The 14,677-nt window shown below is 34.3% G+C and overlaps 1 protein-coding gene across 2 annotated transcripts in view; it reads left to right on the top strand.

Annotated features, from left to right (window-relative positions):
• The window catches only part of APPL1 (adaptor protein, phosphotyrosine interacting with PH domain and leucine zipper 1), a 33,464-nt gene that overhangs the window by 14,099 nt on the left and 4,688 nt on the right, over positions 1 to 14,677 (top strand). For both annotated transcript variants that reach the window (XR_006888710.1, XM_046662195.1), the window contains exons 8-21: positions 103 to 249; positions 1,129 to 1,211; positions 1,950 to 2,108; positions 2,933 to 3,121; positions 5,494 to 5,536; positions 6,806 to 6,862; positions 9,631 to 9,722; positions 10,141 to 10,323; positions 11,673 to 11,725; positions 12,581 to 12,755; positions 12,852 to 12,888; positions 13,517 to 13,663; positions 14,247 to 14,297; positions 14,587 to 14,676. Coding sequence is in view for 1 of the 2 variants with exons in the window: in XM_046662195.1 (XP_046518151.1) it covers positions 103 to 249; positions 1,129 to 1,211; positions 1,950 to 2,108; positions 2,933 to 3,121; positions 5,494 to 5,536; positions 6,806 to 6,862; positions 9,631 to 9,722; positions 10,141 to 10,323; positions 11,673 to 11,725; positions 12,581 to 12,755; positions 12,852 to 12,888; positions 13,517 to 13,663; positions 14,247 to 14,297; positions 14,587 to 14,676 (1,506 nt within the window). In the remaining variant the exon portion in view is untranslated. The remainder of the gene's footprint in view (positions 1 to 102; positions 250 to 1,128; positions 1,212 to 1,949; positions 2,109 to 2,932; positions 3,122 to 5,493; positions 5,537 to 6,805; positions 6,863 to 9,630; positions 9,723 to 10,140; positions 10,324 to 11,672; positions 11,726 to 12,580; positions 12,756 to 12,851; positions 12,889 to 13,516; positions 13,664 to 14,246; positions 14,298 to 14,586; position 14,677) is intronic.

Raw genomic sequence — 14,677 nt, 5'->3', positions numbered from 1 at the left:
GGTGATGCACCTTTTTCTGTGGGTGGGCCCTTCCCCACAGCTACTATTAAAGATAATTGAATATTAAATAAATAATAGTATTTTTAATCTTTTCACTCAAAGGTGAAGTATGAAGTAATAGAAGATGTCTACACTTCCAGAAAAAAACAACACCAGACCATGATGCATTATTTTTGTGCATTAAATACTCTTCAGTACAAAAAGAAAATAGCGTTGTTAGAACCTCTACTTGGGTACATGCAAGCTCAGGTGAATACTGTACTGTGTTTTCGATCATAACTGTCCTAAAAGTTTTATATTAAGTTTGATATTTATGTTAAGAATAAGGGTATTACAAACTAAGGTCAAAATACTCCTTTATGCCTATGTTTTAAAAAGTAATTTTAAAAATGTCATCAGAGTGCTATTTTAAGGAAGATAGGAAGAATGGTTTTCCTTGCAAATTAAGATTTCAGATATGTTAGGGTAAATGAAACTTTTTGCCTCATATTTACATCTTGTCCACCACAGTTGGGGACAGGGAACAGAAAGCTGAATGAATTCTAGAGTTATGCCTATTGCTGGAGCTTCCACTCTTGCTTCATAATAGATCTGAAAGAGAATGGACAGCTTGAATTTGTGTCATGTTCCTTGCACACTTCCTGAGTTAAAAATAATAAATGAACTTCAGAGTATCCCAAAAGGTGTGCATCAGGAAGGAGCCTAGAAAATTAAATTTGGGTAATATAAGAGGACATGGTAGTCCCCCAAAAATCAAGTTTAAAGAAATTTGATTATTTCTTCAAATATGAGTGCTTATTATTCCTTAGATATAAACCTTATTTATCTTGGTAGTAAATATGAAATAGTTCATCCATATGACTTATTTGAAATGTTTTAAAATTTGTTTTCCAGTTTTTAAAAATTGTTTACCTATGCATGTCTTAATATATAAAAGAATGTACAAGATTTAAAGTCTAGTTTCTTTGTTGGGTTCATGCCCAGTAGGTCATTGTAAACTACAGCCTATTTTTACGCAAATTGGAATAACCATGTATCTTGGAGGTTGTTTATATGATTCACTTTAAGCATTTTGTGTCTTTGTGTTTTTGTTGTTCATCCTGCCACTCCCATACCCTCTTGCCCCAGATAAGTTTCTTTAAGATGGGTTCTGAAAATCTCAATGAACAACTGGAAGAATTCTTAACTAATATTGGAACAAGCGTACAGAAGTAAGTATTTTCTTGCTTAAAATTGAAAATGAAGTTATGCAAATGATAAGTTAACAGCTAAATGCCATAAACTAAAAATATTTACCATTTAATTTCCTGAGGAGCTATTTTCCCTGCCATGAGAGTATTTCTTGCATGGCTCATGGATGCCTCCTGAGTTTTTCACCATCTTTTCCACAGAATCTGAACTCTGAAATTTCTAACAGTGTCAAATCTGATGCTATTTTATTGATTATAAACTAGGTTTTATATCAGAATATAATGGAAATGTAATAATTCATAAGTGAATTATCTTCACAGTTATCTGAATTATGAGGAATGGATGGGAGATTACTAAATAAATCTTGCTTTCCAAGCCAGGAAAGCTTGAAGACAGAGAGAGAAAGCACTTCTAATCAGGTTCAAAAGTCTGAGCAGTGATGTGGTCAATCTGAGATATGGAGAGAGGTGAAAATGATTGTTGTTTTAAAGGTACAGGACAGAGCAGTTTGAAAATTCTTCCAAAGTCAGACATTCAGTGTGGCTTCATTAGTTTTGAATTTCGTATGTTTCCAGAATATCTAAGTTTCAAATAAAATGTAAAGTTGTTTCACAATGTGTTCATGTTACTGTAACCACTCATGCCACAGCTGCTCTCTTTAAGAAAATATGTACGAAACAAATATACCAATAAATGTGATGGGTAGGGAGTTCTTTTTCTGTTGTGGTTGGTAGTACATAATCTGTTCTCTGTGATAGTGTTCGCAGGGAGATGGACAGTGATGTCGAGACCATGCAGCAGACAATAGAGGATTTGGAAGTAGCCAGTGACCCTTTATATGTGCCTGACCCAGACCCCATGAAATTTCCTGTTAATCGAAACTTAACCCGAAAGGCTGGATACCTTAATGCTAGGAAGTAAGAAAACTATTCTTATTTTCATATATTGTATATTATCTTAGGTAATAGGGGGTGAATATAATCTATAATTGATGTTGTCTGCCAAATTGTTTTGATTTTTACTAAAGGTTGAATCTTTTTAGTTAGTGATGTTAATGTCAACTTTTTGACAGATGGGGTACATGAATAATTTTCAAAAGTAAAATCCTATTTAGACATTTATTGAATAATTTAGAATTATTTAAAAAAGTGAAACCAGAGTGTCTGACTCCCCACTAGAATGTCAGCTCCAGGAGGACAGGTATGCTGTGTTGCTCTCTGTATCCCCTGTGAAGAGAATAGTGCCGGCCACATATAGGCTCTTAAATATTTGGTGAATAAATGAATGAAACACCCAGTTAAAAAAACCAATTGGAGTTTAAATAAATCTAGCATAACATGTGAATGTTATTAAATATCATTTATCATACTTTAAAATATACATAATTGTACCATCAAGTCAAATTTTAGTTTTTAGCTGAAGGTAGGATAAAACAAGTTAACCATGGGAGTAAAATAAATTCTTTTGTTTTGAATTTATTCCCTTGCAAGTTGAACTATATTTTATGGAGCATCATTATAACAGCTGCAATTTGATAATTTCCAGCCTCATTTTGGATACACACACACTCAAGTGGGGCAGTGTACATGAATTGATTTTAGAGACTGAAAAATTGATATTCTAGGCACCATGGTGCCTTTTTGCAAGCTGGTTCTTTGTGATGTACTTTATTTTGTGTCTGGTTTATGATGAGATTTTCGGTATGTTGTTATTTAACAGTGAATGTACTTTCTTCATTTAGTAAAACAGGCTTGGTGTCATCTACCTGGGACAGACAGTTTTACTTCACGCAGGGTGGAAACTTAATGAGTCAGGCCCGTGGGGACGTAGCGGGAGGCCTGGCCATGGACATAGACAACTGTTCAGTAATGGCTGTGGACTGCGAAGACAGGCGATACTGTTTTCAGATCACCTCTTTTGATGGAAAAAAGTTAGTATTTTTTCGTAGTACTAATAAAATCTGTAACATTTTAAACTACTGAAATGCAGAATAATTCTTTTTCATTCAGACATTTCATAGATATTTATGTGTTATGTATTAAGATAATTTTTTTTTCAGTTTTTTTTATTGAGTTATTGATAGGTTACAATCTTGTGAAATTTCAATTGTACATTAATGTTTGTCAGTCATGTTGTAGGTGCACCACTTCACCCTTTGTGCCCACCCCCCACCCCACCTTTCCCCTGGTATCCACTAAACTGTTCTTGGTCCATAGTTTTAAATTCCTCATATGAGTGGAGTCATACACAGATTATCTTTCTCTTGCTGGCTTATTTCACTTAACATAATTCTTTCAAAGTCCATCCATGTTATTGCAAATGGAATGATTTTGTTCTGTTTTGCAGCTGAGTAGTATTCCATTGTACGTATGTACCACATCTTCTTTATCCATTCGTCTGTTGATGGGCACTTAGGTTGCTTCCACGTCTTGGCTATTGTAAACAGTGCTGCAATAAACATTGGGGTGCACAGGACTTTTGGGATTGCTGACTTCAGGCTCTTTGGATAAATACCCAGTAGTGGGATGGCTGGATCGTATGGTAGTTCTATTTTTAGTTTTTTGAGGAATCTCCATACTGTTTTCCATAGTGGCTGCACCAGTTTGCATTCCCACCAGCAGTGTATGAGGGTTCCTTTTTCTCCTCAACCTCTCCAACATTTGTTGCTATTAGTTTTAGATAAGATAATTTTCTTTTTAATCTTGTAGAAATGAGTTCAATTTTTCCTTCTGACTTGGTTAAATGATGTCTTAGTATTTTGAGGTTATCAAAGCAAGGCCATATGGTAAAGACCTGTGATTTCATGTTAAGAGACTGGTCAGTGAAAATTCTGCATGGTATGGGGAAGGCAATACAAGTTAGTGGAAAGAGCCCCAACCTTGGTTGGGGTCCAAAAGTTCAAATTCTGGATCCGCTACTTACAGTGTGGTCTTAGACAAGTTACATAACCTCTCTGAGCTCCATTTTTGCTACATGTAAGATGGGGGTGAGGGATTCATGATACCCACTTCATAAATTGTTGATGAAGAACAGAAATCTAACACATGTAATGTGCTTAGCATGTAGTAGGTGCTAAAAGTAATGTTATTTTTAAGTATTAGTCAAATGTTTCTGATCAAATTAATTATTTAGTCCATTAATGTTTATATGCTGTTTTTAAAACTTCTATGACCTTTGCGTTAAATAAGAATTCATAGAATAGCCTTTAGGATAAATTTTTGAAAAGCACAGAAAAATATAGAAAGGAATATGAAAAAAGCTATTATCTTACTAAACATAAACAACAATTAACTTTTTGGTCTGTTGCCTTACAGTTCTTTTCTAAATACATTTTTAAATAGTTGAGGAAATGCTGTATCTATAATTTGGATTTGCATCCGTTTATTAAAAACATTTCATAATGGCTCCATGGTAATCCACTTAAAGGATGTACACCATAATTTAAAAATTTTCCTAATGATAGACGTTTATCTGCAATTTTTTTCCTACTTAATGAAAATATTATTTTTGATCTTTCTTAGCGTTCAGAAGCAGCTTCTTGGTTCCCTGAAAGTCATTTTTCCCCTCTATTTATGTACATTAAGATGTTATGGCCGACTCACTGTCTTTTAGCAAAATGGTTGTTTTAATTACATATTCCTTCTATAAACATATAATGAATGCCACTTACCGTGTGTCAGTTTTCGCACTAGATATTGGGAATCTCTGTTGATTTGCCAGAATTACCACATTGTTAATATGTTTCTACAAGTACTTACATTTTTGTATTTTCAGTTTTTTGCTAATGCTTAACATGATTTCCCAGTACACCTTCCTGGTATGATCAAAATTAGTGAAGATTATTTTTTTCTCTAACTCTAAAAATAACATCTATAGAAAAGCTAAAATATCTCCCTGTTAGTGATTAATGTATTGAAAATTTTTATTTAACCGTATTCAAGGACAATAATCAATGAAGTAAAATTAGTGTGTTGAAATATATGGTAAGAGTTGGAAAGTTGAATTGCATTGTCTTTGTTGCAGTGTACCTTTGTTATAGGCTGTCTTCTGAAAACCAGCACCTGTTTTTTTTTTTTTTTTAAGCACATCTTGGCCTAGATAGCCAAGGTCAAGAGTTGTGAAAATCTGAGTCCTGATGCCTCTGGTGGTCTTCTTTTCTGAAGATACTGGTTGTTTGAGTGTTTTGGGGTTTGTTTTTTGATGCTGATTGGTTTTATACATACCTTCAAAGATAAAAAATGTTATCAGATAATGTTGAAAGTACTTTAAAAAAATATTGAGGGTCAAATCTTTTTTTTTCAGATCTTCAATTTTGCAAGCAGAAAGTAAAAAAGACCATGAAGAGGTAAAATTTTATCTAGTTAGCTTTTTAGCAACATCTTAAGATATTTTTCTGATGACAGAACGCATATTAATGTGTTCATCATAGAAATTTGAAAAATTCTAGTTAATTAAAAAGGTTGTTTTTTTTTTCCATAAAAGTCTATTGTCTTTAAGCAGTATTCTTAAGTTTCAACAGAATTTTATAGCTGGACCTTTAAGGAGAGACCTTAAAGATTGTCTCTCTGCTGTCTTTTTAAAGGCTCAAATTCAGAAATGACCTTGTGACTGTTGCTTTCTGGCAGGCTGTTAGTATCATGAGATGGCAGTTTAATTTATTCCCTTCTCTCACCAACCCTCTGAGACAGTATTTGTTGCATTAAGAACGTAGTGGCAGCAGATGTAGCATGGCAGGAAGCAACTAAACCTTGGGGAAATGAAAGACAGAAAAACAAAAATTTGGGAATGTCTGTTCTTCCTCACAAGTCTTTTATTTTTGGCTCCATTTTTACTTCTAGTACACCAAATTTGGAAGGTAAGTTACTATCAAGAACTGACGCTTCAAAAACTTTGTCTTGAGAAATAGTCTTCAATGAAAATTTTGAGCCATTTTATCTGGTATTATAATTGTGTTGGTAAAAGACAAAGTTAAAAGTTGTGTGGTGATCTCATAGAGAAGAGTAGGTATTAAAACTTGCTTTTTGGTCTCTGAGGAACACAGACAAATGTCTGCTCTCTGCAGGGTTTACCGAACAGAATATTAGTTTAGTTTAGTTAGGCTCCTCAGGACTGGAATCCTTGAGAGTGAAGCAGAAGATGTGGAGCAGAGAGCATTTTCTATACTAATTATTTATAAACCTGGAAGAAGGGAAGTATGTCACATATATTCACCATGAATATATTTAGCTCTTGAATTTTTTTGTATTGGAGTTAATCATGCTATCTGAGTTTAGACTGTCTCGTTTGGTGGGGATTAAGGAGGGAAATGATATAAAAAGATAAATACAGACTATTAAATTATAATTTATCATGATATATTTTTTATTTCCTTTTATGAAATAAGTTTGAGGTTTAAAAACAATTGGTAAACCTGTTCAATGCTCTGTTACGTTATACCCTCAAATATTATACATGTATATGCTGTGTATATTGGAAGGTATTTATCTTATAAGAAAGATTATGCATTACTTTGTCTAATGAAACTATTTCAGTTAAATATGGAACATTCTCTTTTAGAAGAAAAGCATTATAGAAAAAAATATTAATCGTATTTTTCTGTTTTTTCCCCTTGCAGTGGATCTGTACAATAAACAACATATCTAAACAAATATATTTAAGTGAAAATCCAGAGGTAATATTTTTGTTTTATAGTATCCAGACCTAGCAAAAATTGAATAATTCTGTGGTTTATATGACTTTTATTAAGTCAGTCATAGTTTCTCAAGTTCTCTAATCTTTTAATTTGCCCTTGAATGGGTAGCTTTAATACATCATGTATATAATGAATATCTGGTCTTCCTAGAACAAGGAATTATTTCAAAAGGTACTGAACTCAGTCAACCAACAAATATTTACTGGGCATCGACCTTGTGTTCAGCTCTGTGTTGAGCACCATGGAGAAGGGGGATGCACAAGAAAAATAAGCCATAGCCTCTGCCCTCCAGGAGCCTATGTATAGGAAGAAAAACTAAAACTTTAAGTAACATTTCATATAAAACAGTATGTAATTGAAAGTGTATGGCAATGACTAAAAGCTTAAGATTTGAGAACATTAAGATCAGCGTGGACTTTAGTTTTTAGAGAAAACTGTGGAGATGGTGGAAACCTAGCCAGGTGGGATGTGTCCATGTTTTGAGGAAAAGAGAGGACATTGCACATAAGACAATAAAAACAAAAGCACATATGCAGAAATGGTATGTTTATGAAACTAGTAGTGTACTTGGAGTTGAATGTTCTTGATGGAGAATAATAGAAAACTGAAATGTGCATACAAACAACCTGTGGATCTTGTTAAAATATGTACTATGATTCAGTAGGTTTGGGGTGAGGTGGCCTGAACTCTTAGTTTTGCCAGTTATGCTTTGAGTAGCAAGGGTATCAAACCAGATAAATTCCGCAGTGTAGATGTAACCGTAGGTGCAGTCCAGACACACTTGCAGAACCCAAGGGTGCAGAGGACTCTGGAAGGAATCAGGTGGGTCCGTACTGCAGTGTGGTTGGGAGAAGACTTGTCTTAGGAAATGGTTGACTAGATGGCAGTATCTGGGGAAGTGTGGGAGTCCATTCTCATAGTTCAGGCGTGAACTGAGGGTCTGAACAGGGTGGTAACTGAGGAAGAGAAAAGAAATAATGAGTCATAGAAACCGGTAAAAAGAAATTGACTGGACTAGTTAGTAGCTCACTGATGTAAAGGATGAAGGCTACAGATTAGTTAAAGATGACTTCCAGGTTTTAAGTCCAACTGAAGGGAAGAATAATTTGGAAAATAACAAGACTTCTTGTCTTTATCATAATGGCTTTGAGGTACCAGCCAAAGACATGATTTAGATGCCTACGAAAAAGTTTTGAACCAAAGAACTAAAATCTCATGACCTCCAGAATATTAGTGATTGCTCATAGTTTTATAAAAATCTTGTGAGTTTAATCTAAGAAAATCAGTGCTAACTGTAGAGAAGCCTTTTGCTTTTAGTAACTTGATCTGCCAATCTAGCTTTTCCTTTCTGTTATGTTAATTGGGAGCAACAAAAATTTAAAGTGCTAGTTAGGTGACTTGTTAATACCTAGGGAATACATAGAGAATGCAATGTTTGGATTTGAATAATTCAGGCCTAATGTACTTTCCTGCCAATTATTAAAACTCTCTAAATTTTAATTAATATTTGCTGGATTATCTAGAATTATTTTATCTATATTAATGAGAAAAGAAATTTTGATCAATTTGTGGTATTGTCTTGGTATGTTTGCTAACTATGAGACACAGAAATGCGGGGGCCGGCTCCGTGGCTGAGTGGTTAAGTTCACGTGCCCCACTCCAGCGGCCCAGGGTTCGGATCCTGGGCGCAGACATGACACCGCTCGTCAGGCCACGTTGAGGTGGCATCCCACATCCCACAACTAGAAGGACTTGCAACTAAGATATACAACTATGTATGGGGGGGCGGGGTTTGGGGAGATAAAGCAGGAAAAAAAAAAAAATAGAAGATTGGCAACGGTTGTTAGCTCAGGTGCCGATCTTTAAGAAAAAAAAAAAAGCAAAAATATTTTGTCATTATTTTTCTAATACTATTTAATAGTAAATATTATTTTATTTAGCCAGTGTTTTAAATAAAACAGTAAGTTTAGGGGCCGGCCTCGTGGTTGAGTGGTTAAGTTTGTGTGCTCCGCTTTGGTGGCCCAGGGTTTCGCCTGTTCGCATCCTAGGCGTGGACATGGCACTGCTCATCAGGCCACGCTGAGGGGGCATCCCACGTAGGACAACCAAAAGAATCTACAACTAGAATATACAACTATGTACTGGGGGGCTTTGGGGAGAAAGAAAAGAAAAAAAAAACAGTAAGTTTAAAAATAATTCTTGTAGAAAGCTTTCTTTCAAATTTTGGTATGAAAATATCCATGATGACTTTATCAATTAATAAATATATAGACATTTCTGACCATAAATATATTTTGGAAAATATGAAAACTTTAGCAGTATAGTTATAAAATACTTTTAATATTTTATGACTATTTCTTACTCCTTCTAAATTTCTTTATTTAGCAAATATATTGAGTGCCCACTATGCCAGGCACTGTACTAGGTGCTAGCAATACAAACTTTAATCCAAAAAATCTGGTAGTTAAAAATTTAAAGAAAAAACAGTATTTCCTATTATGTATATTAGCAGGAAAAAAATCAGATTTTTTTCCCCCCTAGATCTACAGGAAGTAAGAGGAAACTTAAGTTATAATGTTGTAAAGTTAATTATGTATCTTAATATTAAGACAAGAGAATATGGAACTACTTTAGTAACTCCAATTTGCATTTTAAGTAACTCAAGAACATTCTGACAATTCAGAGAGTTATATTCAGATTTTTGGTTTTCTTGCTTTACTAATATTAGTCCTTTTAAAATAAAATAGGAAATTGCTGCACGAGTAAATCAGTCAGCTTTGGAAGCTGTCACTCCTTCCCCATCTTTCCAGCAGAGGCACGAGAGCCTGCGGCCAGCAGGGTGAGATACCAGACTGTGGGTATTTAAAGAACCATATGGGCTGTTGAAAGTGGTAGCGAACACTTCGATTTTAGCAGTGCTACTTATATGAGTACGAACTAGTTCTTCAAACAACATAGAAAGTGTATTATTTTCAAATTGATAAATATACCAGTAAAAGTGCTAAGTAAAATAATGATTCCAAATTTCCCTAGTGTTGATCTCTAGATTGAGGTGATTTATGTTTTTAAATTTAATAGTTGGAAAGAAAGAAATGTGTTGTGAAATAAGTAGCTATGATTTGGGATTGTGTTTATTAAAATTTGTTCTCCCCTTCTCGTTGACTTATAAAATTATATTTTCTTTTCTCCTAGTTTAAGTGTTCAGTTTCCAAAAGAGAAAACTAAATGCAAGGCCTCCTTGTTTTTTCTGTGCTTAGACAATCTCGGCCACCGACAGCTCGAACCAGCAGTTCTGGATCCTTAGGATCTGAGTCCACAAGTTTGGCTGCCCTTTCTCTAGATTCTCTTGTCGCCCCAGACACCCCAATACAGTTTGACATCATTTCTCCCGTGTGTGAAGATCAGCCTGGCCAGGCAAAAGCCTCTAGTCAGGGAAACAGGTGGGTGATGGCATCACAGGGATATTGTGCTGTGGTCTCTAAGGTTTATGATTCCATTTCTGTGTTTGAGAGTCATCTCTCACGTGTCATGTGCATCAGCTGTGTTGTACTCTTTTTGTTTAATTACCTAACATAATTTTGATAGTTGGGGAAGAATCATGCAGTTTTTTCTCTTTGTTTTCTGCCTCGAACAAGTTAAGATAATTTAGTTTTAAAAATATTTAATTCTGATTTGCTTATCAGATCTACTGGTTAGATATTTGCTTTTAAAATTGCAGAAGGAAGTTGCCAGTCTTGTCTTTGGGTCATGACAATATTTTAAAAATTCTTGAGAGTAATACATGTGATATAGGTTTATTAGAAAATATTATCTTGTATCAGAAGAAGAAATCTCCAGGAAGGTACTGAAACATTATCATGCTATGAATTATTAATGAATCATCTTTTGTTTATATAATGAGAAATATCCTTAAAGTTAAAATGTTTCTTTAGCTGTGGACAAAGGAAACATGACTTAAGGCAAATCATTTATCAAGTAGGTTAGACACCTAATAAATTGATAACATTAATTTTGATATACGTGGCTGTGACCCAGAAAAAGTAATTTACATTTGATCACAGAAATATACTTAGCATTTAATGTAATAGGTCAGACATGTATTAGGGAGATCAATTCCATGTTATCTTAATGCCAGTGTTATTTTAGAACCGTTTAGCTCTCAGTTTGCTTACAAAACCTACTTTAAATTGTACTATTCTTCCTTCATTGTGGGTGTGCCAAGAGCCAAGCACACTAGGAGGAAGGTAGTCTCCTTTTATAGTTAGCTTTTCTTCTTGTATTCTATTATATATGCCTTTGAGAAATACAAGTTTAAAACTAGAAAATGTTCAAATTATCATAGTTAACTTGCAATATATAATTAGAGAACCTCAAGAGAGATTTTTACAGTCTCAGGAAGTCCTTAGCATTTTTCTCAAGTAGCTAAAATTGAACCTAAACCAGCTGTTTCTGTGTCCTAGTTTATTTAAATTCAGGAACTTTTGCAACATGATTTATGATGATGTTGATTCTGTGTGCGTGTAGCTAAACCTCCAGTCCATCTGCATCTTCTAAAATGCAGCAACTTTGAGTTCAGCCTGTTAACTCAGAGTGAGGGCAGGGCCTCTATCTGTAAGCTGGTCATCGGTAGTATTCCTTAACAGGATGGAATACTTAGAGCTTTTTTTTTTTAAATCTATGTACAAGGTTTTGTGACTTAGTGTTTAACTCTGGTTTCCATGATTGAGATGCCTTTCATGTGGCTCATGGTAACTGACCATTGGCTCATAATTTTTTAAAAACTTTTCAGGCGTACAAATCCTTTTGGAGAATCTGGAGGAGGTACAAAATCTGAAACTGAAGGTAAAACAGATGTTCAGTATTCTATTTTAGAAATTCTCAGCAGTAAACTGTGAAGAATTTGTTTACATTTGTTCTGCTTATGCTGTTTTAATGGTATCTTTACTTCACAATTTTCTCTTTTTACTCATAGTACACTTAAGGCAACAACTTAATTGGACTTAAGGTTTTGTTATTCACACAATTATAGGATATTGTATTTTTTTTTCTTCTTTTTTTTTTTGGTGAGGAAGATTGGCCTTGAGCTAACATCTCTTGTCATTCTTCTTCTTTTTGCTTAAGGAAGATTGTCCCTGAGCTAACATCTGCACCAGTCTTCCTCCAATTTTGTATGTGGGACGCCATGGCTTGATGAGTGGTGTATAGGTCTGTGCACAGGATCCAAACCCATGCACCCCGGGCCACCGGAGTGGAGCATGCAAATTTAATCACTATGCCATTGGGCTGGCCCTAGAGTATCCTAGTTTTGGCCTCATAGTCAAAGTCTCAATGTGTATTATATCTTTTAAGCTTTTCCTGACAGCTGATGTTTTCTTCTGATACGGGAGCATAACTTATTTTTTTCTTTTTCCAGTAGCTGTTTATTTTGATATAATTTCAAAGTTATAGAAAAGATGTAAGATTAGTACAAGGAATTCTTTTTACTCAGAACCACTAATTTTGAAGTATAACCTTTTGCTGTTTAAATTTGACACCTTAATTTTCGTGGAACTTGAATACTGTAGTTAGGAGTTTTTTCCTAAATACTTCTGCTATGTTTACTTTTCACTGGAAATCTCAAAGGAGGCAGTGTATTTTATTCTTTAGGGAAAAAAATGTGGGATTTAAAAACACATAGTGTACCTTGTTCTGTTGTAGATTCTATTCTTCATCAGTTGTTTATTGTCCGATTCCTTGGTTCTATGGAGGTGAAATCAGACGACAATCCAGATGTTGTTTATGAAACAATGCGCCAAATCTTAGCTGCCCGTGCCATCCATAACATCTTTCGTATGACAGAATCACATTTATTAGTCACTTGTGATTGTTTAAAGTAAGTAGTAACCTCTCCTTCAAAAAACTGTAGGAAAAATGTTTACATAATTTCAGCCTATTTAAAGTTTGTTTTCCAAATTTTTAATTATTATAGGTTAATTGATCCACAAACACAAGTTACAAGGCTCACGGTGAGTTCTACATGTTTAAAGCTTTATTTTAAGTCTCTTTGAGGATATTCACATCTTACATTTTTATAATAACCCTGCTTGTGTATATTCAGATATAGTAGTATCAATTATGAGTGGCCTTCAGCTGTTATAATTAAGTCTATGGCTCTCTCTCCAAAAAGGTTATAATTGAACATTCCATGTAACTTAAAGAATGTGCACTCTGGTGTGACACTTAATGTTTATCCTTTAGGGAGCATGTATTATACACTAAAGAAACTAACAGTAGGAATTATAAAGCGACTATGATTGAGTTTATAATTATCTGTTTTGAAATAGCTGCAAATATTTGCTCTTATTTAATCATTTAATAATATAGATTATTTTTGTTACTGAATTTGAGTTTGTAAAATGTGTTAATGACTAATAAAATAAATTCAGTATTCAACAACCTCTTATTCTGCCTGGCAATCCAAACTAAATATGACATTATTTGTTCTTGGATTACCATTCTGTTAAGAAAAAAAATTGGCTCTAATGTTCTGTTTATGATATTTTTATAACTTAGCACATGAGTTTGTCATGTATAAGACTGCTGATATAATGGTTTGAAAAATCTCATGTTTGCTTCTGATGTTTTCTGTGGTAGTTTCCATTACCAAGTGTAGTTTTGTATGCTACACACCAGGAAAATAAGAGGCTTTTTGGATTTGTTCTTCGGACATTAGGAGGGAGAAGTGAAAGTAATCTATCATCAGTCTGTTATATATTTGAATCAAACAATGAGGGAGAAAAGGTACGTGGCTTTTCAAAATGTGTTCCTATTGTAAAATACACCTTATAGTCAAAGTTCTTAGTAAGATTTCTGGGAAAAACTCGCAGACTTTGCCTAGTCCAACTGAGTTGCTTGACCAAAGCCTGTTGCTCTGGACAGAGCTGAGCTGATGAGTTGGGCCTTCTGACTCTACAGACCTGTATCTTCCTGGCCATTGATAGCTGGTGCAATCTTCTGACCTAATTAACTTATCCTGCGGATGCAATATATTCCCATAATCAGCCATTTTCAGATGTCTTTAGCTTAAAGTAGCATCAAAAGCTGCTTGCTTCATCCTTTGCTGACCTTATTATTGTCTTGGTAATGAATTTGAGATGACAGGAACTAGGTTCCGGGAGAGGTAAGAGCTAGCAGTGAAAGCCCACAGCCCCTGAAGGAAATACACAAGAGCTTGGTTTGGGGGCTGCAACATTCTTACATCAGCTTTTGTTTGAAGCAGTGTATTATAATGAGTTATAAAGCGAGTTACATCAGCCATTTGGATACTTGAAATTATTACTTTGATGTGAGAACTGTGAATTTTTTCTACTTGTTCTCCTTTTAGATTTGTGATTCTGTTGGACTGGCAAAACAGATAGCTTTGCATGCAGAACTGGTAAGAATCCAAGACACTTTAATTATCCAAGAATGTTAACTAAAATAATTTAAATTCTTTCATATTAGCAAGTAAATAAAATCATTTTGCTAAGCAAGGTTGACAGTGAATGCTATTGCTGATATGGCATTTGGGATTTGGATAAATGGCTAACAGAATGTAAATTTTTGGCGTGCTTTCTAATATAAAAGCAAAAAATTGAAAAGTTACAATGGTAGTATTAATTGAAAAGTCTAAAATTTAAAGTATTTCATATTTAATTAATTAGTTGTATTCATCTGTTTTTCAGGATCGTAGGGCATCAGAAAAACAAAAAGAAATAGAGAGAGTAAAAGAGAAGCAACAGAAAGAACTCAGTAAACAAAAACAGATTGAAAAGG

This window comes from Equus quagga, chromosome 1 (assembly GCF_021613505.1).
Source record: "Equus quagga isolate Etosha38 chromosome 1, UCLA_HA_Equagga_1.0, whole genome shotgun sequence".
Classification (NCBI taxonomy): domain Eukaryota; kingdom Metazoa; phylum Chordata; class Mammalia; order Perissodactyla; family Equidae; genus Equus; species Equus quagga.
The sequence above is the reverse complement of the archived record's forward strand: the minus strand, read 5'-3'. Positions and strand labels throughout refer to the sequence as shown.